The sequence below is a fragment of the Malaclemys terrapin genome, chromosome 1 (assembly GCF_027887155.1).
Source record: "Malaclemys terrapin pileata isolate rMalTer1 chromosome 1, rMalTer1.hap1, whole genome shotgun sequence".
Classification (NCBI taxonomy): Eukaryota; Metazoa; Chordata; order Testudines; family Emydidae; genus Malaclemys; species Malaclemys terrapin.
In genome coordinates this window covers 46,658,776-46,686,324 of record NC_071505.1, presented here as the reverse complement: position 1 = coordinate 46,686,324, position 27,549 = coordinate 46,658,776, and the positions used below count along the sequence as shown (strand labels likewise).

General features: G+C 41.4%; 1 protein-coding gene across 4 annotated transcripts in view; it reads left to right on the top strand.

Moving 5' to 3' along the window:
- Positions 1 to 27,549, top strand: part of ST7 (suppression of tumorigenicity 7) — a 221,035-nt gene that overhangs the window by 137,025 nt on the left and 56,461 nt on the right. For all 4 annotated transcript variants that reach the window (XM_054023620.1, XM_054023610.1, XM_054023625.1 and 1 more), the window contains exons 7-8: positions 2,827 to 2,981; positions 7,961 to 8,058. In XM_054023620.1, coding sequence (XP_053879595.1) covers positions 2,827 to 2,981; positions 7,961 to 8,058 — 253 coding nt within the window. The remainder of the gene's footprint in view (positions 1 to 2,826; positions 2,982 to 7,960; positions 8,059 to 27,549) is intronic.

The window sequence follows — 27,549 nt, the reverse complement described above, 5'->3', positions numbered from 1 at the left end:
AAAATCCACTGGATAATAGATTAGGGCACTGATTTTTGCCAAAAAGATTTTTATTCTTAATTACAGGCCTGTTGCAGAAAGACCAAGACACTGTGAGGAAAGCCAAAGTTGTATGTTGCAATAGCTCTGCATTTATAAAAGTGGACCTTTATAGTATAGGTGCTGGGGAAAAGCTGCAGGGGATAAGTTCCAGGAACCCATAATGGATTTCCTGATATCTGATCATTTCCTCCTTATCTGTTTGTGTGGCATAGCATAGCCCCTTTGGCACTTGCTGATGCAGCAGTCATAGGCCTAATGCAAAAGCCAATGAGATGTCACTGAGCATGTTGAAGTATTAAACATGTTGCCTCATGATGAATGATGAGTGTATTTGGCAGAGGAGAGGTGACACCAGATAGTTCCCTATTGGAGTTGGGGATAGGATAACCAGGTGTTCAGTTTTCGACTGGAACACCCAGTAGAAAAGGGACCCTGGTGGCTCCGGTCAGCAGAGCCAACCAGGCTGTTAAAAGTCTGGTTGATAGTGCTGCGGAGCTAAGGCAGGCTCGTCCCTACCTGTCCTGGCTGGCACCGTGCTGCGCCCCGGAAGCAGGCAGCAGGTCTGGCTCCTAGATGGAGGGGCAATGGGGCTCCGCGCACTCACCTCCCTTCCCCCTGGCACCAGCTCCACACTGGGGAGCTGGGGTGGTGGTGCCTGCGGGCAAGAATAGCGCGTGGAGCCTCCTGGCCCCTGCGCTTAGGAGCCGGACCTGCTGCTGGCTGCTTCTGGGGCATGCACAGTTCAGTACTAGGACAGGCAGGGAGCCACCTGAGGTAATCCCACGCCCCAACCCCGAACCCCCTGCCCCAGCCCTGAGCCCTGGCTACCCAAACCTGGAGCACCTTCCTGCACCCCAAACCCCTCATCCCCGGCCCCAGCCCAGAGCCTGCACCTCCCCTGCACCCCAACCAGGGCCGGCTCCAGGCACCAGCTTGCCAAGCAGGTGCTTGGGGCGGCCACTCCGGAGAGGGGCAGCATGTGCGGCAATTCGGCTGATAGTCCCTCACTCCCGCTCAGATTGAAAGACCTCCCGCGGAATTGCCGCCACAGATTGCGGCTTTTTTTGTTTGTTTGTTTGTTTGTTTGTTTGGCTGCTTGGGGCGGCCAAAACCCTGGAGCCGGCCCTGACCCCAACCCTCTTCCCCAGCTCAGAGCTCCCTCCCACACTCCAAATCCCACATCTGGGACCCACCGCCCAGCCTGGAGGCCCCTCCTGCGCCCCAGCCCAGAGCCCGCACCTCCCCTGCACCCCAACTCTCTTCTCCAGCTCAGAGCTCCCTCCCGCACTCCAAATCCCTTGGACTCACCTCCCAGCCTGGAGGCCCCTCCTACACCCCAATCCCCTCATCCATGGCCGCACCCCAGAGCCAGCACCCCAGCCCAGAGCCCTCATCCCGTCCCACACCCCAATCCCCTTCCTCAACCCGCAGCCCCCTCCCATATTCCAAATTCCTCATTTCTGGCCTCACCCTGGAGCCTGCACCCCCAGTTAGAGCCCTCACCCCAACCCCCTGCCCCAGCCCAGTGAAAGTGAGTGAGGGTGATGGAGAACGAGCCACTGAGGGAGGGGTAATGTAGTGAGCGGGAGGCATGGCCTCAGGAAGGGGAAGGGCAGGAGCGGGGCCTCAGGGAAGGGGAGGGGATAGGGTGTTCGGTTTTGTGCGACTAGAAAGTTGGCAACCCTAGTTGGGGATGGAGGCAAGAGCAAAAGAGCTAATATTTATTTAATTTATTTGATATCATGTAAAAAACATGCAAGTCTATGGGATTTTTATTGTCCATGAGTCCACTATTAATTTTTTTAATGAAAAATCATGGATTTCTATGATCCCACAATAAGTTCATTTCAATGAGGTTTTCTTGGCATGACAAGCTAGACAAGTTCTATAAAAGTGTATAAAAAGAGAATGACTCCACTCAGGTATCTGCCAGAAGTAGGTTTACATTCCAGGTTAAGGTAAAATGACTGGACAGGAATTTTCTTGTGCATCAGGACAAAGCTTAGAAAAGTTTGCATTAGTAGTAAAATACAGGCCTAAGCCTGGTCTATTCAAAGGAACCTCATGTACAAGAGAACCTATTATTTTCCACCCATCTATGAACCAGAGCTGGAGATTGATTTTATTTTGCATAATGGCTCTTTTCTGCCTGTGTTGGGCATGTCTTGCATCTGACTGACACACTATGCTCTGCAGTTCATCTTTCACTATACTCCTAGTGTTTGATCCCTTGTTTTCTCTTTGGTTATTTTTCTCTGATTTTCCTACTTACATAAAACAGTGAACAAATGTAAAATATTATCATATGATTGGGTGAACATGGCTTTATATTGTATTTTTTCTTATTTTATTGTAATTGGTTCAGTTCTTTGTTTCTTTTCATACAGCAAAAACATTTAATTTTAAAAAGATCAAAGATGTCCCATATAATATGCTGACAATAATAATACTTAGAACTAATGATCTCATGTGAGATGATGATGTTAGGACCAGATCTGACCACCCTTATTTACATAAAGCAGTACTTTTACTTCACGAGCAACTTCATTAGTTTCGTTGGGACTACTCCAGTAGTAAAATATTCTTCTGCATAAGTAAGAATGTAGAATCTGGCCACGAATATAGTTACTGTACAAAGATTTGTCAAAAAGGAGCCTGAACAAAACAGAATTTCTTGTATATTTGATATATACTTGCCAGTCCGCATGCATTTGTATTTGATAGCTACGGATTGACTTCGCCGTCTCATGAATTATTGCTTTTTGTCATTGATCTCATTGACAGGTGTGCCACTGCTTATATTCTCTTGGCTGAAGAGGAAGCAACGACTATTGTGGAGGCAGAGAAGCTGTTTAAGCAGGCTCTGAAAGCAGGAGAGGGCTGCTACAGGCGTAGCCAGCAGTTACAGCACCATGGAGCCCAGTATGAAGCCCAACACAGTAAGTCTCTTTGGAATTTCTTTAATAATTCTAGAGAGTAAGAGGAGAATTTCTTCAGCCTGCTAGGAATCTTTTTATTCAGGCCTGACTTTCTTCTTTCCCTTGCGCATAGTTTAGTCATTTATACCTATGTGAAGTGAGAGTAAAATGACATTGTTTGTGAGTACTCAAAGTACAAGGCATTTGAGAATTGGGAACATCTTTAACAATGATTGGAATTTGGTCTGAGTCTTTATATTCTCTTTCGGGTTTTTTTGGCTGGTTTCCTCATAATCTCAGCAATGATACGAGTGAAAATATAAGTCATCATTCAGGCTGCGATTCTGTCACCGAGGTCGTGGAAGTTACGGATTCTGTGACTTTCCACGACCTCCGTGACTTCCGCAGCTGCAGCGGCCAGTGCAGCTGGCCGCGGGGCACCCAAGGAGCTGGCCACAGGGTCAGCCATAGCAGCCGGTGCGACTGGCCTTGGGGCTGCTCCACCAGCAGCAGGTGTGACTGGCCCCGGGGTGTGGCCTAACAGCGGTCCTGGTGGCGGCCCCAGCCTGGGTGGTCCCTGGGACCAGCTGCCCAGGGCCACCCAAGCAGCAGCGGTCCTGGGGGTGGCCGGAGCAGCAGCCTCGGGGAGCCCCCGAGCATTGGTCCCGGGAGCAGCCCCAAGAAGTGCTTGTACAGCAGCAGTCCCGGGGGCGGATGGAGCATTGGTCCCAGGGGCGGCCACAGGGACCACCCAAATAGCAGCGCCCCGGGAGTAGCCCTGGAGGCCATCACGAGAGCCATCCCTGGGGGCCACGGAGCAGTGGGCCACCAGGGCCAGACAGCCACCACCGCTGGAGCAGGGGCCCCCCAGAGCAGCGTGGCCCAGGAGCAGAAATTTAGTAATCGGTATTTGTAGTAAAAGTCATGGACAGGTCACGGGCCGTGATATTTTGTTTATTGCCCATGACCTGTCCATGACTTTTACTAAAAATACTCATAACTAAATCTTAGCCTTAGTCATCATTTGTTGTTTGAATGTGTCCCAGTTACAGCTGGAAATGGGCAGCGCATATCAGAAAAACCAGATAGCCACTATAGCCCGCATTTTTAAAAATGACTAGGGATTTTGGGTACCCAAATGTAAACACCTTAAAGAGACCTGATACTGAGAAAAGCAGGTCTGTTCAAGGTGACTCAAATGAGGCACCCAAAATCACTAGTCATTCTGAAAATTTAGGGCTATATTGTAGGTGGCTGCTAAGGGACAAAGGAATAAACTTGGTGATAGGGCTGGGAAATCTTGTCTAGATGGAATAAGTGCTCTGCAAGTTATAACCATTCCTCAGTCTTTCACCAGCTGTAAGAGCCAGTGCATAACAATTTAACTTTATATGGTATATAGGGTAAGGCTATTGAGACCCATTCATTAAAGTGACATTGGCAAAGTCAGAATGGATAGATTAAGAGAGATCCCGATATGGGCTGAACAGAAACACAAAACAAAACAGAAATATAAGTCAAACACTGGAGTAATAGGTAGCATTGATTAAAACTTTTAGATAATTTTTTGATAACTAATTTATTGGCTAAGTTTGATAAAGCAGATGCAGTGGATATGACAGGAACATGATGTTTATTAGGTGCTTCATATACCTAATATATATAAAATGTCACTGCCAGCTAATGCAGAAAAGATTGTGAAGCCACCAGATCTAAATTATTCTTGTCCTACTAAAGAAGTAAAGGAGAAAGCCAGCGAACAGCATAAATACAAGTATGGACATATATGTATGCATCCACGTTCCTCTGGAACGTGAATTCACAATGTTAGGCAACTTCTCTTAATTGGAAGATTGCCTATAGAACTCTCACACAGTGGAATTTTTGACAGACCTCTGTGATCTTTGGTCCCAAAAGCACAAACAAGTCTATACCTGAAAACATGAAATTTTTTAAAGATGATGATATTATTTTATATCCTTATTGGATATATAATAGTATTTAGAATGATACATTCACAATGATTTCACATTTTTTGAGAAAATAGGTACTTATAGTACTTGACCTCTCCCAGCATCTTTCAGGCACCAGCAGATTTATGGTTCCCCATGTAATCTTGATTCTGCTCCTGTATGCATCTATTCTGTGCTCTGAGTAAGGCAGAAGTTATGTGGAAAATATAATATTTGATCATGTAATTAAAGACTGTCATAATGCATGTGAACAAGGGACCCCAGTCAAGACACTGTAAATCTGGCATTTCCTAACTTTCAAGTGCTTGCCTTTGCAACCTAAATAAAATGGGGTGGCAGTTTCTATGTAAGTTTCTATGTTATTTTAAAGGAAAAAATAAAAATGAATTCTATTAAATACAACTGTAACTGTTCCTGAGGAACAAAAGCGAGAGAGAGGCTATGACAATTATTAACAGTTTCCATTCAGCTTTTGCTGAGATATAATTTAATGGAACAAAAAAAAAAAAGACACTTCTGTAGCCTGAGGGCATTCCCCCTGTGGAACATCAAAGGTCTACTGCAAATAGTGGCTTCTCAAAGAAAAGGTCACAGGTCCTTTATCAGAGAAAGTGTTAAGCATACTAAATGTAAGGGTCCTTACTCATTCCCCCTATAATAGATACAAATATGACTAGACCAACTCTCAGCTTCTAAAAATTGCAGTACGAAGAGATAAGCAATCAGTTCTGTACAGGGAATCAAGGAGTTCATCTGTTTAAACAGCTCACTAATTTCCCTACATGTGTTCCCCCCTTTCCCCTGACAACAGATGAGTTTGGGTCTTCATAGACAGTATGGCCTTGTGATGAAGGGACAAGTCTGAGAGTCAGAATACCACTAGCTTCCTGTTTGACCTTGAACAAGTCACTTAATTTCTCTGGCTGTGTCTATACTAACAATTTTCGTAAGATTTCCCATCTTTGCACTACTACATTTGGTAGCAATGGTGTGAAAGCAAAGCATAGACAGGCCACCGCATGTTAGTCACTGTGTTATCTCACTGTACTCAGAGCAAGTCTAAATGGCACAGTGGTTCAAATGCTAGCAATCACCAGGGCTGTCTGTCTATACTAGCATTCTCACTATTGATACCACCAACAGAATCGAACCAACAATAGTGCAACTGTGGGAAGTTTTAGAAAAATTGCTAGTGCAGACAAATCCAAAATGACTCACTTTTCCCCATCTTTAAATGTGTTGATGATACTTCACCTCACAGGAGTGTTGTGAGATTCAATTAATTATTGAGTGAGATGCAGGTGAAGGCCTATGCACCACTTCATTCCTACTTAAAATCTACTCTAATGACTGATGTCTAAATAGTGTGCTGATCCTTTGCACAAGGGTGAGTTTCATTGCTAAGTATTTATTTATTATTTTGTTGCCACACCTTCATGACACTATTGGGATGGGAAGGAGTGGACATGTTAGTCTTTCACAAGTGGGATCCATGATGTTCCTTATTAAACCCTAGCAAATGCCTACATTTATGTGCATGTGTACATACATTCGTGCGCACACCATATTTAATGTTCTAAACAGTAAAGCTCCGATTTTCAAAAGTGACTATTGATTCTGGGTGCCCAAGCTGACACACCATGATGCGGTCTGAATTTTAGAAAGTGCTGTGAACCCTTCCTTTAAAGGGCCTTTTAGATGTACCCCAAATCACTAGTCACTTTTGAAAATCTTGGCTTAAAGGGTTATCTTGATGTCAAAATGAGAAAATACACTTGACCATTTCTTCAATCAGTATAACTCTTAAGGAGTCCCAGTTTGACAGATATACCCTATTAGTTACACCATATATAGATGTTGAAAACAGATGTAACTAATGAGTCTTTTATTAAATATATAGGACTCAGTATAGAGATAAGGAATTACATAATATAAAATACAGCTGAAGAAATTCCTTCTTCTGCATTATTTATTTTCTCTTCTAAAGTCAGACCTTTCAACCTGTTGCTTAATCTATTTGAAAAGTATAATCACAGCTTTAAAATAATTTGTAGGTACTTGGAATGTTTTCAGCACACATCTTGTTCTTATTATTAAAGACTTGAAAATGTTAGAACTATTGTCTCAAAATCTTTAAAGGCTGCATGTTCTACATGAAGATAATCTCTAGCAGGTGTGTTATATTTTCTTTATATGGTAATTTTATAGATGATTAACTATATGCACATTTCCTGTTGGTCCAAAAGCATGTTAGAAGGACATATTGTAATTATAGTCGGAGAATGATTCTTGGTTCTCACAGAAAGAATAAGACAAGAATCTAATGACTTATCTTCGAGAGCCATTGCTGCAGCTAGTTACTTTTTGGTGCCTTCTTTGTTATCAGGGCATTTTCTCTTCATAATATTGTCATGTCTGGAATCTGTTAATGTCAAAAGCAATAGGGCAACAGTAATGTAAAACAGAAATTCAAAATGAACTGCCTTTCCTTATAATGAATGTATGGTGTTTAACCCATACAAAGCCTAATGCAGAAGGTGACATTCACTTTTATAGCCACCCTGCAGCAGCCTATTATCTTTATCAAGTATTGACTGCTATACTAGTTGATAAATAGGCAAGTAGAGTAATTTGTTGCTAACTGTAACACTGCATTTGTTTTATGTATTAATTGACTAGCCTTCCCCTTCTTTGATTGTTATATGCTGTTCTCATGTTTAGAAGACTTCTATAACTTGAAGGCTGGCTGTACTCCATAGACATGGGACCAATTGATGGTCTTATTAATACCAATGTATATCTGGAGTAACTCTGTTGACTTCAGAGGAGTTATACCAGACCTAGGCCAGTGTAACCAACAACAGAATTTAGCCCCATGTTCTTCATTGCATTTGCTATAGTGTCCTTGTTAATCAAAAATGATAAAAATGCAGAGGGATGGCTACAGTTTATACTATGTGGGAATATTAAATGGACCTTTGCTTTATCAATTCTTTTTTAATCTTTTTTTCTTTTTCCCTTCACCAGGACGAGATACTAATGTGTTAGTATACATTAAGCGGAGGCTGGCAATGTGTGCAAGAAAGCTGGGAAAGACCAGGGAAGCTGTAAAAATGATGAGAGATGTGAGTCTGGATTTGTATTTATAGCTACGATTTAGTCATGGAGGTAACAGCAGTCACGGATTCCATTACTTTACTGGACCTCCGTGACTTCTTCCGCTTCAGCTGTCAGCAGCTGAAGCTGGGGCTGGAGGCGGGACTGTGCATCTCTGCCCTGCTGAAACTGGGTGCAGCCCCTGACCTGTGGCTTCGGGGGTGGGAGGAAGGGGCTGCAGTCGGTCTGTGCACCCCTTTCCTGCAGCTGCAGCAAGCTCAGGAGCGGGAACTGTGCGCCCCCTATGGCTGCACCCCCTGTTGTGCTCAAGCCCCGCAGTTTCCATGAATTTTTGTTTATTGCCCGTGACCTGTCCATGACTTTTACTAAAAATAACCCTGACAAAATCTTAGCCTTATTTATAGTTGCACGTAACTATGTCCTTTGAAATCAATAGCATAGAAATGATGTGCAGTTTGCTTGCAGATTACACATATAGCTGTCAATAAGAATGCTGCTGATAGGTTTAGTGTCTAATTTGTTTATAAACTATGTTAAAAGAAGATTATTAAGGTTGCAAGGTAAAGTAAGCAAAGTGCTAGGAAATGCCAGTATTCGGGTTGCTTGTACAATCTTAATTCAGTCCCCTTGTTCACATGCATTATGATGCAGTCTTTAATTACATTATCACATACACTTCTACCCCGATATAACACGACCCGATATAACACAAATTCAGATATAACGTGGTAAAGCAGTGCTCCGGGGGGAGCTGTGCACTCCAGCAGATCAAAGCAAGTTCGACATAACGCGGTAAGATTTTTTGGCTCCCGAGGACAGCGTTATATCGGGGTAGAGGTGTACTATTTTTCCACAGGATCCCTGCCTCATTCAGTCCATAGATGGATGATGTTGATTTAATGAGCTGTTCAATATATGAGTTTATCCATATTGGTCAATGTGTGGCCCATGCCTTATTTACTACACACCATTCAAACCCTGCTTTGAAAACAGAATTTTTATTTCCTCATGGTCTTTTCTCTAGCATTCATCACTACAGGATTTGAGTGCTTCACAAACCATTACTTTGGTTTCACAATACCTCTATAAAGTAAGTGGTATTATTACCCCCATTTTACAGATGGGGAACTGAGGCACAGAGATATTATGATCAAAAGTATCCATAATGTTGGGTGCCTAATTTGAGAGATGTAGCTCCTGATTTTCCAGAGTACTTAGCCCCTTATATGTCCTTAGCACTGCTCTCATTGACTTCATGTGCAGGTCTGAGTGTTCAGCACTTATTCAAATCAGACCCCAGGATCTCAAGTCAGGTACCCAGAAAATGAGGAGCACACAGTTACTGACAACCTGTGAAAAGTTTGGTTTAAGTGACTTGCCCAGCATCACATAGGAATTCTGTGGCAAAGGCAGGGATAGAATCTAGTTCTCCAGGGCAGAATTCAACTGCCCTAACCATGAGATCACTCTCTCTCTTCTTGCAATCCATTGCCTCATTCACTACATACCTTCCAACTTCTGCAAAAAATGGAAGCGGGCGTCCTACAGACAACAATCCCCTTCCCTACACAAGCTGATTCATCCCCAGAGCAGGTCCATGCTGTGCACTGAATGACACAGGGATCCTGTGGAAAATGTAATTAAATTGTGTATCATAAGGCATGTGAACAAGCGGGCTGAATTAAGATTGCATAGGCAATGAAAATTTCCTATGTTTAAAAAAAAATTGAAAAATTGAAAAAAACAAACATTCCATCCTGTGGATGGATCATCATCATCATCATCATCATCAGATATACAGCATAATCCTCTATCTCTTGAGCTAAAGGAATGACCAGTAACAGTAGTAGGTTGTCATTCTTTATGGGAACCAGTTCCAAAGGGGAATGAGACATTTTGCCAAAAGGTTTCACAGATAATTGCTAGATGGCAAAGGAATATTGAAACTCGGGAATGCAGGTTCTATAGGGAAGTGTGCTCAGTAGTTACAGACTCTTCTGTCCTTATGTCCCCCAGCCTTTCCATATTCCCTTCTTCTCCTATTCCCCACCCCTTTCCCTAGCTCCTGCTATCCTCCTGTGTTCCTCTCTGCTCAGTGCTTAAAGATCACGATGGGTTGCAGGCCCAGGAAACAACACATAAAAAGGGAGGTGGGTCACTGAGGGTGCACATTTTAAATACCACCTGGGAGAAAACCCCCTTTGATTGGCTACTTTCCCTACTTGCCCACAGGAGAGCAGCAAATCAGAGATGCTGTAGGAAGCAGGCAGAGTTCTGTCCCTCTCCTCTCAGGAGAGGGCACCATTGTCACAGGATAGGAGGGCAGAGGAGGCAGCAGAAAGAGCCCAGCAGCTCAGCATTGCTCTGCTCCCCCCGCCCCTTCTGTGCGCAATGGGTTGGCACCTCTGTTCCTTTCCCCCTTGTCTCTCCTTGTTGGCAGCACCTGGCTGGGGAGAGCAGGGTGAAGAACCCCAGTAGTTTCAGGAGGCGCAGAGGTGAGGCTGTGATAGGGAAGGTGGGGGGCAGAATTGATGTGGGAGCAGCATTGATGGAGGGTTGTGGAGGGGCAGAACTGATGTGGGAGCAGAACTGATGTCTAGGTTGGAGGGGGGAGAACTGATGTGAGAACAGAATTGATGGTGGCTGTAGCAATATTGACTTGGTGGTTGAGGGACAGATTAATTGCTGAACAGGAGGACAGGAAGATGTTGGGGTGATGATAGACCCCACACACATTTTTTTCAGGCCAGTTTAATTACTGTCCCCATTCCTTGCTCCTCCCCACCCTCCGTTCTTCACCCCTCTGCATTCAAATCAGGCTGTTTCCTCCTTCCCCTCCATGCTCCCTGGGTGCTAGCAGGAGGAGCATCAAGAGCAGGGGAGAGGGAGTTTTTCTGTGCTGTCACTTCCTGTGCCTGGTGTCACAGTCGCCTCAGGCTTCCAGGAAGAGCAATTGCAGGGAAATACAGCTCAGCCCATGCAGTCGAAGGATGGAGTGTTCTCAACTGGTCTTTGGGGATCGCACATGCGCAGTCCAGTCGACACTCAGGAGCTCTGGGGGAATGGAGAGTGCTCTGTCAGGATGGAATCTTTGGACAATTAAGCTGCTCAGATCTAACAAGTCTCTGCTGAGCATCTGCAATTTTTTCAGAGGGTTGTAACTTGGCCAAATTTGGGGAAGTTTTCATGGGGATGGCAAGAGGCACATCCTTGTTACCAAGACAACCTCTTGCTAAATTTCAAGTCTATACTCCAAAACAGGGAAGCAGTAGAGCTTCTCAGTGAAATGATTGTACGAATATTTTTGATATGGGCAAACCAATTTATTTATCCCTTATATCATTCTCAGACATGAAATGGCGAAACCGTTTTAGCTGCAACTTTCAAAAAACAAACTAAACAATTCAGCCTGACGTAGACACCCATCATGAAAATTTCAGCCCAAACATTAAAGTTTTGCAAAAGGGAATAGAATAGAAGGTGTTGAGTAACCTTAACTACCCGTGCTATTGTCATGGGGTTCAGGATGCAGTCCACACCAGTAAGGAGTTATGTCACCGTTTGTCTTGCAACTAGGATGATCAGATGTCCCGTTTTATAGGGACAGTCCCGATATTTGGGGCTTTGTTTTATATAGGCGCCTATTACCCACTCCCTGTCCTGATTTTTTACACTTACTGTCTGGTCACCTTACTTGCAAGTTTGGGTGCCTTACAGTGCTTTGCTGCTGTAGCTCCCAGCCTGAGATGCTCACAGCCAGCCTGCAAGCATGCTAATCACACTGAATGTCTGTCTGTTTGCTAGATGTAATTCTGAGCCCTGCAGCCTGTCTACAGCCCCACTCTGGCTTCCACCAGCCTTAGTTACTATTTGCAGGGTGACCCCAACACACTCCCAGTCCCAAATTTTCCACAAACCGTGGGCCCTGAAGTGTCCAGCCCTCTCCTGGAACACTCAGAGAAATAAGATTTGTTTGCTCCTTTAAAAGACAAAAGCACATCAGAGCTTATTAATTTAACTAAAGCAGATACACCCTTCCCTTCAAACACAACAATAAGTTGGTTTATAATAAAAATAAAACAAATTTATTAACAATAGGTCATAGGTTAAGTGATGCCAAGTAAAAGAAATAAAAGTAGAGATGTTTACAAGTAAATAAAAGTGAAAACACGCATCTGAAAGACTGAAACTTACTCTAGCAAGGTACAGGCTTTGTTCAATGTGGTATCTTTCATTAATCTTCCTTCTTCCCAGGCATGGCTGACTTTCCCTCAGTCAGGACCTTCCACAGAAGTACAAGAGGCTGCGTGTTAAGGCATACATTTTATGATAATGTTAATCACCAGTTTGTCATGGGCTTTCATGAACACCTCACTTGATAATTTTTTATAGTACAGTAATATTGTAGGCAATCAGTTGATTCAATTGCTTATCACTAAGGCTGCAAGTCTGTCATAGAGGTCACAGAAGTCATGGATTCTGTGATTTTCTATGACCTCCATGACTTCTGCAGCAGCAACAGTTTGAGTGTATGGGAGGGGGCTCGGGGCTAAGAGCAGGCCATTTGGGAGTGCGGGGCGGAGCTTACATCGGGGTGGGGGGGCTCCCCAGTTCCCACTGGCGTGGCCCTGCTGCTCCTAGCCAGAGGGGCCAGGGGGCTCCGGGCGCTGCCCGTGCCCGCAGGCCCCACCCCCGTGGCTTCCATTGGCTGCGGTTCCCGGTCAATGGGAGCTGCACAGCCAGCGCTTGTGGCGGGAGCAGCGCGTGGAGCCCCCTGACCCCTCCGCCGCCTAGGAACTGCAGGGACAAGTGGAGCCGGGTAGGGAGCCTGCAAACCCCACCAACCTCCCCCCCCCCACAGCACCAGCGGGGGTCCCGGGCCACCTCCCGCAGAGCCCCCGGACCACCCCCACCCCAGAGCACCTGCAGCCCACCACCCAAGTTTTAGTTAGGGATATATAGTAAACGTCATGGACAGGTCACGGGCTATGATTTTTTGTTTACTGCCTGTGAGCTGTCCATGACTTTTTCTAAAAATACCCATGACTAAAACGTAGCCTTACTTATCACTTGAGGTTCAGACCCCCCTGTCTTTATAGCCAAGATAAAGTTTTTCTTCCCCGCTGGAAGTTGTCTCCTCCCCCCCCTGTTAGATTGATAGGTTTGTTTACCTAATATGTTAATAGATTGTCGTTGTCTCTGCCTGATGACTAAGCTGGTCAGAGAAGCAAATATACATTCCTTTGTCTAGGGCAGACCTGTTTACCAACTCCCCCTGACATGCCCGGCTTAAACACATTTTAGTCATCATTACAGTATATATCCATAACTCTTAATACACATTGCATACATCCTTCATGCAAGAATATTAATGATCAATGGTTTGTTAGTTTTTCAGTGACATATTACATGACACCTTTTAGATACAGATTATAACCATAGTGAGCTGAGGTACAGTGAAATGGTCCGGCCAGTAAAACTTATTACCTGATCCAATGAGCCCCTTGCCTTCTGGCATTGGATGCTCTAAGGGTCACAGCCACCTGTAATGTTGATTACATTTATCTAATAACTATACAATGCAACTATTAACACCCATTACCCCCACCCTCCAAGATTTAACATATAGTCAGTCAGAAAGAGGAGAATAGTGAAAGATATTGAGATGAATGAAATGACTTTCAGATTTGAGGAGATATGATGTAATATTGGCTGCTGAAGAAATAGTGCAAAATATGAACCAAAATACCTTGTTTCTAACAAATTTAGAGACAAAGGAATTTTCAGCTCCTTCCATTTCCACCTACAATTTATTTCATGAGCGTATCAGAAATGCAATACTTTAGGCACCGATGTATATAAACTTTTTGTTGATAGATAAGACTGGCAAAGTATTTGTATATCCACCCTTGTTCACACATGTATTAAGAAGTATAGAAAATATATTGATGTTTGTCAACATATCTTATATAAGAACAGCCATACTGAGTCAGATCAAGGGTCCACCTAGCCTAGTATCCTGTCTTCTGACAGTGGTCAATGCCAGGTGCTTCAGAAGGAATGAACAGCACAGGTAATCATCAAGTGATCCATCCCTGTCACCCAGTCTCAGCTTCTGGCAGACAGAGGTTAGGGACACATCAGAGCATAGTTTTGCATCCCTGCCCGTTCTAGCTAATAACCAGCGATTGACCTATCCTCCATGAACTTTTCTAGTTCTTTTTTGAACCCTGTTATCCTCTTGGCCTTCACAACATCCTCTGGGAAAGAATCCCACAGGTTGACTGTGCATTGTGTGAAGAAATACTTCCTTTTGTTTGTTTTAAACCTGCTGCCTATTAATTTCATTTGGTGACCCCCTAGTTCTTGTGTTATGTGAAGGAGTAAATAACACTTCCTTATTTACTTTCTCCACACCAGTCATGATTTTATAGATCTCTATCATCTCATATCCCCCCTTAGCTGAAAAGTCCCAGTCTTATTAATCTCTTCGTTCCATACCCCTAATCATTTTTGTTGCCCTTTTCTGAACCTTTTCCAATTCCAGTATATCTTTTTTGAGATGGGGCGACCACATCTGATGCAATATTCAAGATGTGGGGATGCCATGGATTTATATAGAGGCAATATGGTATTTCTGTCTTATTATCTATCCCATTCCTAATGATTCCCAACATTCTGTTAAGCTTTTTTGACGGCTGCTGCACATTGAGTGGATGTTTTCAGAGAATTATCCATAATGACTCCAAGATCTCTTTCTTGAGTGGTAATAGCTAATTTAGACCCCATCATTTTATATGTATAGTTGGGATTATGTTTTCCAATGTGCATTACTTTGCATTTATCAACGTTGAATTTCATGTGCCATTTTGTTGCCCAGTCATCCAGTTTTCTGATAACCCTTTTAACTCTTCGCTGTCTGCTTTGGACTTAACTAGCTTGAGTAGTTTTGTATCATCTTCAGATTTTGCCACCTCACTGTTTACCCCTTTTTCAAGATCATTTATGACTATGTTGAGCAATACTGGTCCCAATACAGACCCCTGGGGGACATCACTATTTACATCTCTCCATTCTGAAAACTGATCATTTATTCCTACCCTCTGATTCCTATCTTTTAACCAGTTATTGATCCATTAGAGGACCTTCCCTCTTACCCATGACAGCTTATTTTGCTTAAGAGCCTTTGGTGAGGGACCTTGTCAAAGGCTTTCTGAAAATCTAAATACATCGTATCCACTGGACCACCCTTGTCCACATGCTTTTTGACCTCCTCAAAGAATTGTAGTAGATTGGTGAGGCATGATTTCCCTTTATCAAAACAATGTTGACTCTTCCCCAACAAATCGTGTTCATCTATATGTCTGATAATTCTGTTCTGTACTATAGTTTCAATCAATTTGCCTGGTACTGAAGTTAGGCTTACCAGCCTGTAATTGCTGGGATTGCCTATGGAGCCTTTTTTAAAAATTGACGTCACTTTAGCTGTCCTCCAGCCATCTGGTACAGAAGCTGATTTAAATGATAGGTTACATACCACAGTTAGTAGTTCTGCAGTTTCACATTTGAGTTCCTTCAGAACTCTTCTGTGAATACCATCTGGTCCTGTTGACTTATTACTGTTTAATTTACCAATTTGTTCCAAAACCTCCTCTAATGACACCTCAGTCTGGGATAGTTCCTCAATCATCCATTTCCACGAGAAAGCATTTACTGTGAGAGACAGAACAATATGTAACTAACTTGGATTATATTTTGTGGCTAATGTTATATTTGTGGAATAAATTGTATATTGATAAAATAAGATCTAAGCTGGACCACAAGAGAGCACTAAGACAGGAGGACTTGGACTTGAAGTCCTACCTGTTAGACATTTTAAATATTGAAATTACCCTTTCCTCACTAAGAAATTTATGCTAAAGGATAAGGACTAGAAGAATAAGAAGGGATGGAGATAGAACTAAACTTCAAATCTGGCCAATTTTTATTGCACTTTCCCCTTACAGACATTGGGTTAGATCCTCAGACCTAGGTTTTGCCACCTTTACACTTCCCTGACTGTGGAGAATTTGGGCATTGAGCCAGTCACGAGACACACCGTAAAGCAACAGCCATCCCCAGGTCTTGACTCTGATACATGGAGGTCAAGAATGAGAGTGGCTCTGAGCCACTGAGGGTTCCCCTTTACACAAAAGTCATTTAAGCCAGATTTACAGCTGCTTTGCTCCACCTATGTTAGAGCAGAGGGTCTAGCCCTTTGTTTTTTAAGAGGATGAATGAGCCTTGTCATTTCTTCATGGGAGACATGAACAATATTTTTATGAAGGAGTTCTAAGAACTTTAATATGTTATTGATGGTGTATATGTGATTGATGAGGGTGGTGGGTGGAATTATTCACCCTAAAGGAATAGAATATTAAGAATATGTTGTCTGGGGATTGCAGAATGTCATTGTCATGGGAGAGAGGCTGAAGGCCCTGTTTGTGCTGGAATAACTGAAAACAGATTTCTTAAGACATGGAACACGAAGGAGATAAAGTTTTAAGATGCATGATGCCATCTGGAAAACATGACTGGGACGTAGTGAGTCTTTGCCATTTTGAGAAAATAAAAGGGTATTGGCTGTTAAATTTCTTACACATATGAGGGCCATCTTGATAATATTACTGGTGTATTACACTGTGTTACTTGAATACTATGCACAACAGAAGACTGAGGTTCTGTTTGAGTGACCTTTCTGGAATACACCCAGAAAATGAATGGTTATTGATTTAAATAGGATTTGGGGTTTATATATTTGGTCATTGAGAGTGGAAAGAATATGTTACATAATATTGAATTTAAGATGTTTCAGTTTTATACATATGAAGAAGTTATTTGATTGTTGTTATGGACTATATCATCCTCTCCGCTTATGATCCGATTAATCTGGTAATACTATTGTGTCACAGACTAAACTGACGAGCTTCAATTATTTTTTTCGGTGATGATATGCTGCTTTAATCTGGTACACATAGCTGAGTTGACTTTATCAGCATTACCAAGTAACACATAATTTGTATGGAAGAAGTGTATGCAGGTGTTGCTTTTATTTAGACATCTGCCAATAATTAATGATTTATTATGATTCTGATACAGAAACCAGAAGCCTGTCATTTTTCTAGACACAATGTGCTCAATTTTGATCTCACATAGGCCAGTGTACATATGGAATAACTCCATTGCAGTCAATTGAGCTACTCCAAGTGTATTCCAATCTGTGTAGAATATGACCCAATATGTATAGAGTGGATGAGAGATCTTACCAGCCATAAGGAAGGCCACAGTTTGAAACCTTAGTATTATTTGTTGTGCTGCTTGAGTAAAGAAGATTTAAGTGTTCTGAGAGATTTAGTTTGGTTTGGCAAGCACAGAGATGATTATGTCTGATCCTGTTCAGTGTCCCAGGCTGTGGCCATGCCTAGAAAGACTTTTAAAATCTCGTAGAAAGGCTAGTGCAGAAACACACATGTTGGACAATTCAGGACATCTTTTCATGTCAACCACTTTGCATGGAAGCACTTTCTTTCTTTTGCTTAGTCTCTTGCCCTGAAATGAATACACCGGTTTTGGACTGCAGCCTTGTCTGTAATCAGAACACTTCGGTGGGGTGGGCAAGGCAGTTATATACTGGGTGATGGATATGGGAGTAGTGATCACCAGCATTATTGACTTAGAAAAGTGGATCAATATAATGAGGTGTATCATCTCCTTTGAGTGGGTCACTGAAATTCATTAAAAATTTATGAAATTTTAGGACATACCGTGTCGGAAAGTGAATGGGCTAATTTTGCTAAATCAATTCAAGCATTCTAGGATTGAGCTGGAGAATATTTGGACCTTGGTAAAAACTTTCACTGGAGGATAATTTATGATCATTAAAGTAAAACAACAGCTTTAAGGAGGGGGAATAATATAGAAGTCATGCCAGTGACTGGTAGGCTGAAGCAAACAAAGTGACAGGCCCAGATGAACCAAGGGCCGTACATTGAGTCCCCTTTAAGAGATAAAACAAAACAAAACCTCCCCAACAGAACATTTCTGTTCCATTCCTTCTGGTGTCAGCACTGACCCTCCCCAGAGGTTTTGCTTTATGGCTTTAATGCAAGTAATGGGGTTTGGCCAGTTTCAGGGATCTGGAGTTAGCATGGCTCCTCCACAGGGATTTCTGCTACACAGTTCTTCCCCCTTTCTCCTCCCCCAAAATTAAAAGAGTACATCAGAGGAAACAAAGGCCATGGTTTCGCAGCTCTTTTAGCTTCCTGAAAATGTCTCCCTTTTGTGATAGAAAGGAGCTTCTTAAATCCCTTCCTAGCATCCCTTGCCAAGCTCTGAACTTCTTGCAGCACTTGGAAATACAAATCCATGAGTGCTGAGGGAAGAGGGAGATCCAGAACCCTCTGCACTTGGAGTTCTGATCTCATGTCCTGAATGGGACTTCCTCACAAACCCCAAAAGACCTCCGGAGATCTCTTCTGCCACCTCAGCGACTGTTGAGTTCTGAGGCCACTGCCTACTTACTTCTTACAGAAACATTGAAATGGGAAGGTGCTGGCCCTGGAAATTATCTTTATTAGCCTTAAGAGGCTGGTACATCCCACTACAGTGATATTTTCTAATTTAATTTCGACTTTGGACCTGCTGCTTCAAAATAGACTGAATATGATAATATGAATGTTGTTGTATGAGAAAGTGTGTTGAGTGGACACCAGTAGGGGTGGTTTGGGTTAAAAATAAGATTTCCTCTGAACCGTCACCTAAATCTGGAAATGAACCCAAACCAATATTATTTTTAAGGTTCTAAAATAATTATATGAGCTTTTTTTCACTTGGGGACCACCTAGCAGCTGGGAGTTCAGCAGTTTTGTCTCACATATTGTCTCAGGAGCCTAACTTCAGGTACCTAGTTTTGAAAATCTTGGTCACGGTAATTTCATTCACTTCTGGAAAGATGCAGCGTGTGTGTGTGTGTGTGTGTGTGTGAGTGTAAGTGTGCACTTACAGTATTAAGTATGCATTTTTCAATGCATGTCTGTAGGTAGCAATCAGCCTTAAGGATTTAAAGTGGCTTAAGTTCTTAGAGAGGTGCCTAGTTGTCAAATGTGTGTGATTAGCCATTTTAAACACTTAGGCTGCCCTACATAATTAAGGTAGTTTTAAAGGTTATGTCAACTGAAGGCTTTGAAGTGGCACCATGCCATATCCCGGAGTATTTAATGCTATGGAAAGGTTGGGAGGGATATTTTCTTTGATCGCTGACATTAGACGTGTTTGTGTGAGTGTTTCTGCTGGTGTACCCTCAGCACTGGTGTCACACACTTTTGCTGATAGAACTGAGCTGCATTTGTTAGCCTTTGAATTCCCCTTTTTTTTACAATTAAAGGCTCAATACATAGAAGTGTTGAGCACTCTCAGCTGCCATTGGAGTGTTCAGTATCTTGTAGCATCAAGGAGAGCAAATAGAGTTGTAGTTATTGATAAAGCCAGTATGATCCCTATCAACTTAAGAACATAACCTTAATTGCTGCTTGCAAGTGTAGCCACTGCCTGCCTCTCCCATACGGTTTTGGGCTGAGGCAGGAACTTGTGAGTGAAATTCTTTGACCCATGTTATTCAGGATGTCAGATTAAATGGCCATAACTAGATGATCATAATTAGGTCAGACTAGATGGTCAAAACTACATTGATTTCATTGAGGTCAGAATTTCACTCTATGAATCTATGAATTCCAGGTACAGTGATTGCCATAAAAACCACAGCATTTGCCAGCATCTATTGCAAAGTGGTATCTATGATATCTAATTCATTCCTATTTTAAGTAGAGGAAAATACTGTGATATGGCAGATGGTAAATGCTGATTTTAATGTTAAGATCACAGATTTCTAGTAATATAAAAAATTATAAGATAGTACTTATCATGTAACTGAAGCTGCCTAAAATAGTGCAGATTCTACTCTCCAACACTCAGAAAAGTAAAAAAGTTTACTGAATGCTATGTAGGTCCACCATTAGTGTCTTTAATGTTAGGTATGCTGAAAGTTGTTTTATCCAGGTGGCTACATCAAGTGATTGCCCTTTATGCACATGTTGAAAATGTATGTTTGTCCAAAAGAAGATTGTATTTCTAAAGAGTTTTCTTGGTAGCATCTACTACCAAGTTGGATGGATATATATATATATATATAGCAGATACAGTTCTTTGTGCTATCTATATACGGTGGTTCTGTTATGATGATCCCCAGTCTCCTAGAGCTTGTGCACATCTTCATTCTTGCACTCCTCTCTGTCCATTTTCTTAACGTTTCGCAAATGGAGATTGTGAAGATTATTTATTTGTGCTGTTCCATGTCTCTGGAACTTCCTAGCCTTTTGTGAGCCAGTACGTTATTTCCTCTCTTTTAAATTTGACTTTAAAATCTTCCTCTCTTCTCTATCATTTAACTGACTTTCTCTAGAAAGTACTTGGTATGCTGTGGATAAAGCAAAGTCTAATTTTGGGAGGAAGGGACGTTGAGGATAGTGATAAATGACTCTGCTTTCATGCTTTGTAATTTTACTAATCATTGGTGGAAAAAAGACTATGGTTATAAGTTATTTTCTGTTATTCCATTTGTCACTCTTGTATGAAGCTGCGATTACAAAAATATTAAACATACATCTGGTACAATTTGGCTTCCACTGTTTTTTTGCAATATATCCCTTTAAAACTTCTTTTTATTCTTTAAACGTGTGAATTTTTTGTACTGAACCACAAGACAGTGTCTAGACTATGGCATTATTGTAATTATATTTTTAAAAGGACACAGATCAAACTCTGAAAGGTTTGAACAGCCCTTTTAATCCTCCAGGTTAGCTAAGAAAGGACATAATGGCTGAAAGTTCAAAGATAGTTCTACAGAGGTCTCAAATCCAATGACTTTATTCCTCTGTTGTATAGTTTGAGATTGTAATTGTTAACCTTGAGCCACACATACAATACAATACAATACAATACAACACAATACCCCTATACATAAATATAATGTTACATGATCGGACTTGGCAATAGCCAGAAAATGGAGAAATGAAGCTGAAATTCCATATTTAATCCATCCCATAATCTCCCTCCTAAGTATTGGGGTCTTTAAAGTGGTGGTTTCTCAGTACCAATAGGGCAGGGCAGTTAACAGGTGACAGAAGACAGAATGCTACCATTTCAGATATCATTGCTAGTAACAGCATTACTAGGAGCTGGGATGGATGGAATTTCAGGTTTTCTTTGAATTTAACTGCAATTTTTTTCAGTTTAAGCCAAAACCTTAAAATTATTTTAGCATTCATGAATATGCTTAATTTAACACAGTGCTCTAAATGTGTTTTTGTTTGTTGTTTTGTTGGGAGCATATACATATAAACAACAAATAAAAATGGCATATAGTGTATTATAAAATATATATACATGTACATTGATAGTGCAGATAAAGGCTTAGGAGAATAAATGTGTCAACACCAAGTTATATACAAGATCATTTATCCACTTCCATGTTCCCCTGAGTCCCAAGGACTAGATGTAGGGCATATACTGTAACTTAAAACTGATTTCTGCATGAATAATGTATCATTGCTAATTGATGTATGGGAATAATATCATCACAGGGAGAAAATTGGACGCAAAATCTATGGCTGCATTCCTCGAGAACATTCAAAAATTATATCTAAATATAGAAAAATTGATGAGTGAAACATTCTGAGGGAAGGCTGTCCGCCTTCCATAAACCACCCTTGTAGAGATAAAACTTGTTCTTTATCCAATAAATCAAGAGGGGATTTCCATGCACAGAAAAGCATTTTTTTATGACTCAACACCCTAGCACATCCATCACAGAAATCATTAAACCTACACCCTGCAATATGGCTTGGGGTGAGACCGGAAATGTGACTCCAAGGAATAATGAGAAGACGTGCAGTAATTTAAGATTTCTTTTCAGAATTCTTCTGTCAGTTTGTTATCCTACAATACTAATTTCATATTTAAGATATTTTAAAATAAGTATTAATTATCTGGTAGTGCTAATATTTACATATATTAGTATAGCTAATGAACATCCTAATGAAAACCTATTTCACTTTGTATACATGCACATATTTTTGTGCCCAAACATCCAAATCAAATATAACATGAACTAATTACATTATCCAATCCTAATTTCATCACTAGAAGATGCTTTTGACTAGTTTAAATTCAAAAGAAAATCCCAAATTAGCCACTGTTACTATATTATGTATATGTTTATACCATAAAATGACCCATCTTAACATTTGAGTTTAGAGTGATGCTTTTATAGACATATTGGGCCAGTTCCTCTGCAGGTATAAACAGGCCCATTTACACCATCTGAGGATCCAACCCATTCTGTTGTGCTAAAGAACTGAGAGTGTTACATAGAAATTGTTAGCTTGCCCTGACCAGTGGTTAATAAGCTGCATTGACTTTAATAAGAGCTTTTTGGTTGATAGAGATACATAAGGGGAAGAATCCTTGTTAAAGCTTGATGCATGTTTTACTGGAGTCTGGTCAATACTTGGTACAAGAGGTAACAGTGCTTCTGTTTTTTCCTCTGAGGTGAGGTTGTGCAGTGGTTGCCAGTAAAGAAGAAGCATTTACTTGTCATAGCATGAATCTTTTAAAAGGGAGATTAGGGAAGAGAGTTGAAAAATAGTAAACTGGATAATTTGATAAATGAAGATCTGTGATATCACTGAAAATAAATCTATTGATTTAGGGCTAGACCTGTGTCTGTTAGTCACAGCCCAGAATAAGCATGTAAGCAACATGGAGCCATACTGGCTGGGGTAGGGGAGTGTTCTGCCTCTGTGACCAGGGCCGGCTCCAGGCACCAGCTTGCCAAGCAGGTGCTTGGAGTGGCCACTCCGGAGAGGGGCGGCACGTCCAGCTATTCGGTGGCAATTCGGTAGACGGTCCCTCACTCCCGCTCGGAGCGAAGGACCTCCCGCCGAATTGCCACCGCAGAGTGCGATTGCGGCTTTTATTTATTTATTTATTTATTGTGCCACTTGGGGCGGCAAAAACCCTGGAGCCGGCCCTGTCTGTGACCATGCTGTACAGAGGGAACTTGGCCAATATTACATCCTTTTATGGTCTTCAGCCCACTGCCCTTTGGGAGCTGCTCACACCATGTAGTTGGTGTGGGGGAGGAGGGAACAGGACCTCCTTATTGCCCCTCAGGGCAATACGGAATTTGGCCTTTAGTGAGCAGGTTTGGTTTTAGGGGTGGGTGAACAGGGAGATTGTTCTGGACATGAACTTCTGTGGAGGTGCCACACTGCTGTGCTGCTTGGCCTTTTCTTTTTCTGTCTTCTCTGGTGATTGGTTGTCTGTTTGTTTGTATTGCTTGGCTGCTGAGAGGGTGGGGCGCCGAAAATGTTTTCCACCCTGGCTGGCAAAACACCTAGGGCTGGCCTTGCTAGTGAGCATCTAGCAGTATTGTGTTTCAACCGATAGCAAGGTTTCTATTCCAAGCTGTTGATTAAAGGCACACTTTAATTGCTGACCTATCTTAATAATGTTTCCATCAAGGTGGTTTTACTTTCTGGCATTCTTATTATGACTGAAAAGAATTTTAAATAAAAAAGCAATAACTTGCAACTTACTGTGAGACTCCCATAACAGGTGAACACATTATCTAGCAAAACATGTTTTCTGGTTTGTTTGCAGTGAATCTTGGGGTAAGCTGAGTGGCTAATTGTACAGGTTTTTATTTTTGTAGCTGCTGCTTTAATTGATTTCATGATAACTGTTTTGCACTTCTTCACCTAAGACCTTTCCTTGATGGAATCTATGTTAACACTGTCAATTTGTAGGTCTAGCAGTCCAGACAGCCCCCTTTACTGTGTTGCTGTATGATGCAAGGTTTTCTCACTGCGACAGAACCTAATTAAAAAAAAAATCAATGGTTGATGTCAGCAAGAAGTAAAGTGAACCACAACAAGGAGAATGTTACTGGACGTAGAACATCTATAATTGGCTGCAGCTTTTCATTTTGTTCCCTAACAAAGAGACAGCTAGTCTAATAACCATTATTCAGTCTCGGGGAACTGGGGTGATCACTCTTAATTCTTCAGAAGGGAATGTTTGTAACATGCTCTGTGTGAGTTTTACATCATTATTTACTTAGGGCCAGATTCTGCATCCTTAGTCCAGTTGAGTAGTATCACCATGTAAGAGCCACCGTGGCTTAACCATGTAAAAGAAGCAGTGAGAGATAAAAAGGCATCTTTTAAAAAGTGGAACTCAAATCGTAGTGAGATAAATAGAAAGGAGCATAAACACTGCCAAATTAAGTGTAAAAATGTATTAAGAAAAGCCAAAAAGGAGTTCGAAGAACAGCTAGCCAAAAACTCAAAAGGTAATAACAAAATGTTTTTTAAGGACATCAGAAGCAGGAAGCCTACTAAACAACCAGTGGGGCCCCTGGACAATCGAGATACAAAAGGAGCACTTAAAGATGATAAAATTGCAGAGAAACTAAATGAATTCTTTGCTTCAGTCTTCATGGCTGAGAATATTAGGGAGATTCCCAAATCTGAGCCGTCCTTTGTAGGTGACAAATCTGAGGAATTGTCACAGATTGAAGTGTCACTAGAGGAGGTTTTGGAATTAATTGATAAACTTAACAGTAACAAGTCACCGGGCCCAGATGGCATTCACCCAAGAGTTCTGAAAGAACTCAAACGTGAAATTGCAGAACTATTAACTATGGTTTGTAACCTGTCCTTTAAATCAGCTTCTGTACCCAATGACTGGAAGATAGCTAATGTAACGCCAATATTTAAAAAGGGCTCTAGTGGTGATCCCGCAATTACAGACCGGTAAGTCTAACATCAGTACTGGGCAAATTAGTTGAAACAATAGTAAAGAATAAAATTGTCAGACACATAGAAGAACATAAATTGTTGGGCAAAAGTCAACATGGTTTCTGTAAAGGGAAATCATGTCTTACTAATCTATTAGAGTTCTTCGAAGGGGTCAACAAACATGTGGACAAGGGGGATCCAGTGGACATAGTGTACTTAGATTTCCAGAAAGCTTTTGACAAGGTCCCTCACCAAAGGCTCTTACGTAAATTAAGTTGTCATGGGATAAGAGGGAAGGGCTGGTTAAAAGACAGGGAACAAAGGGTAGGAAGAAATGGTAAATTTTCAGAATGGAGAGGGTGTGGTGTTCCCCAAGGATCAGTCCTAGGACCAATCCTGTTCAACTTATTCATAAATGATCTGGAGAAAGAAGTAAACAGTGAGGTGGCAAAGTTTGCAGATGATACTAAACTGCTGAAGATAGTTAAGACCAAAGCAGACTGTGAAGAACTTCAAAAAGATCTCACAAAACTAAGTGATTGGGCAACAAAATGGCAAATGAAATTTAATGTGGATAAATGTAAAGTAATGCACATTGGAAAAAATAACCCCAACTATACATACAATATGATGGGGGCTAATTTAGCTACAACTAGTCAGGAAAGAGATCTTGGAGTCATCGTGGATAGTTCTCTGAAGACATCCATACAGTGTGCAGCGGCGGTCAAAAAAGCAAACAGGATGTTAGGAATCATTAAAAAAGGATAGAGAATAAGATGGAGAATATCTTATTGCCCTTATATAAATCCATGGTATGCCCACATCTTAAATACTGCATACAGATGTGGTCTCCTCATCTCAAAAAAGATATACTGGCATTAGAAAAGGTTCAGAGAAGGGCAACTAAAATGATTAGGGGTTTGGAGCGGGTCCCATATAAGGAGAGATTAAAGAGGCTAGGACTTTTCAGCTTGGAAAAGAGGAGACCTAGGGGGTCTAGGATAGAGGTATATAAAATCATGAGTGGTGTGGAGAAATTGAATAAGGAAAAGTTATTTACTTGTTCCCATATTATAAGAACTAGGGCCACCAAATGAAATTAATGGGCAGCAGGTTTAAAACAAATAAAAGGAAGTTCTTTTTCACACCACACAGTGAACCTGTGGAATTCCTTACCTGAGGAGGTTGTGAAGGCTAGGACTATAACAGGATTTAAAAGAGAACTAGATAAATTCATGGAGGTTAAGTCCATTAATGGCTATTAGCCAGGATGGGTAAGGAATGGTGTCCCTAGCCTCTGTTTGTCAGAGGGGGAAATGGATGGCAGGAGAGAGATCAGTTGATCATTATCTGTTAGGTTCACTCCCTCTGGGACACCTGGCATTGGTCACTGTCGGTAGACAGGATACTGGGCTGGATGGACCTTTGGTCTGACCCACTATGGCCATTCTTATGTTCTGTGAAATAACCAGTTTTGAGTTAGGGAGACAGCTTCTGGCCCTCGCATTTTACTGGTTATATTTTCTTTGTGGCAGACAGGAAAAACATAAAAGGTTTCTGATTCAGGTGGCTGAGGAGAATTATAACTGCAACTTACATCATTCAGGTGTTTAGGCTGTAGCCGTGCCTTTATTCACAGTAGCCACTTCCTTGTAGCGCCTTACAGGGCAGGAATTATAAATTATAACTCCTTTCACACTTGACTACATACTGACTGTTACTTCAATCCTCATTCTACCTCTTCTGAAGTGAGTTTCCTTATCTCTGGAGTGTGCTGTAGTATTAATTCCCCACTAACAGCCACTTAAACCAATCCAGGCTGTTTTAAGTAAAGCGAAATCTATTAAAAATAACAAGAAAATCACAAATAAAATAAACTTTCTGTGGAACATGAATACAACTAGACTAAACACTGCAGAAAGCCACCTTAGGACCACATGCGTAAAAGCTCTCGGTCTGGACTCTCAGTGCCCTCATTCTTTTGTATAGTGGAAGGATTGATCTGTTTTTCATCACAATGCTGCTTCATTCTATATCCATGTCCATCATTGCTAGGACAAGGTTAGATAAAGTTTTTGTTTCTATTCTGCACAAATTAAAGTCTTGCCCAGAATAATGATATTTGCAAATTACTGTGCACTTTTCAAACTTAAACTTTAAAAAGTTATTAGTATCAAAATAAGCGACATACATTCCAAATTTAACAACTGCAACTAAATCCTTCTGAGGTTTACCCACAATCAGAATACAGTGTCAGTCTTGGTTATATATTTCAAACACTGAAAAATGGAATCTCTTTTTGTATTAAAATTTCTATCCACCTTTGTTGGAATCTATTCTAATATTAATTTATACAATTTTAGAAGTGTCTTTCTTTCTAATGTGCTGTAGCTATCAGGTGTAATAATGAAAAATCATGTGCAGTTCTAACCTTTCCATCAATTTTAGAAAATATTTTAAAAGTACCCACTGTAAATATTACTTTTGAAAAATCCCAATTCTGAATTTCATTATATACATTTTACACTGTCTGTAACTGGTAGATGCAGTTAAAAATCACAAAGAGGATAAGAAACAAGTCCAGTAGAATCTAATCTGAATCCT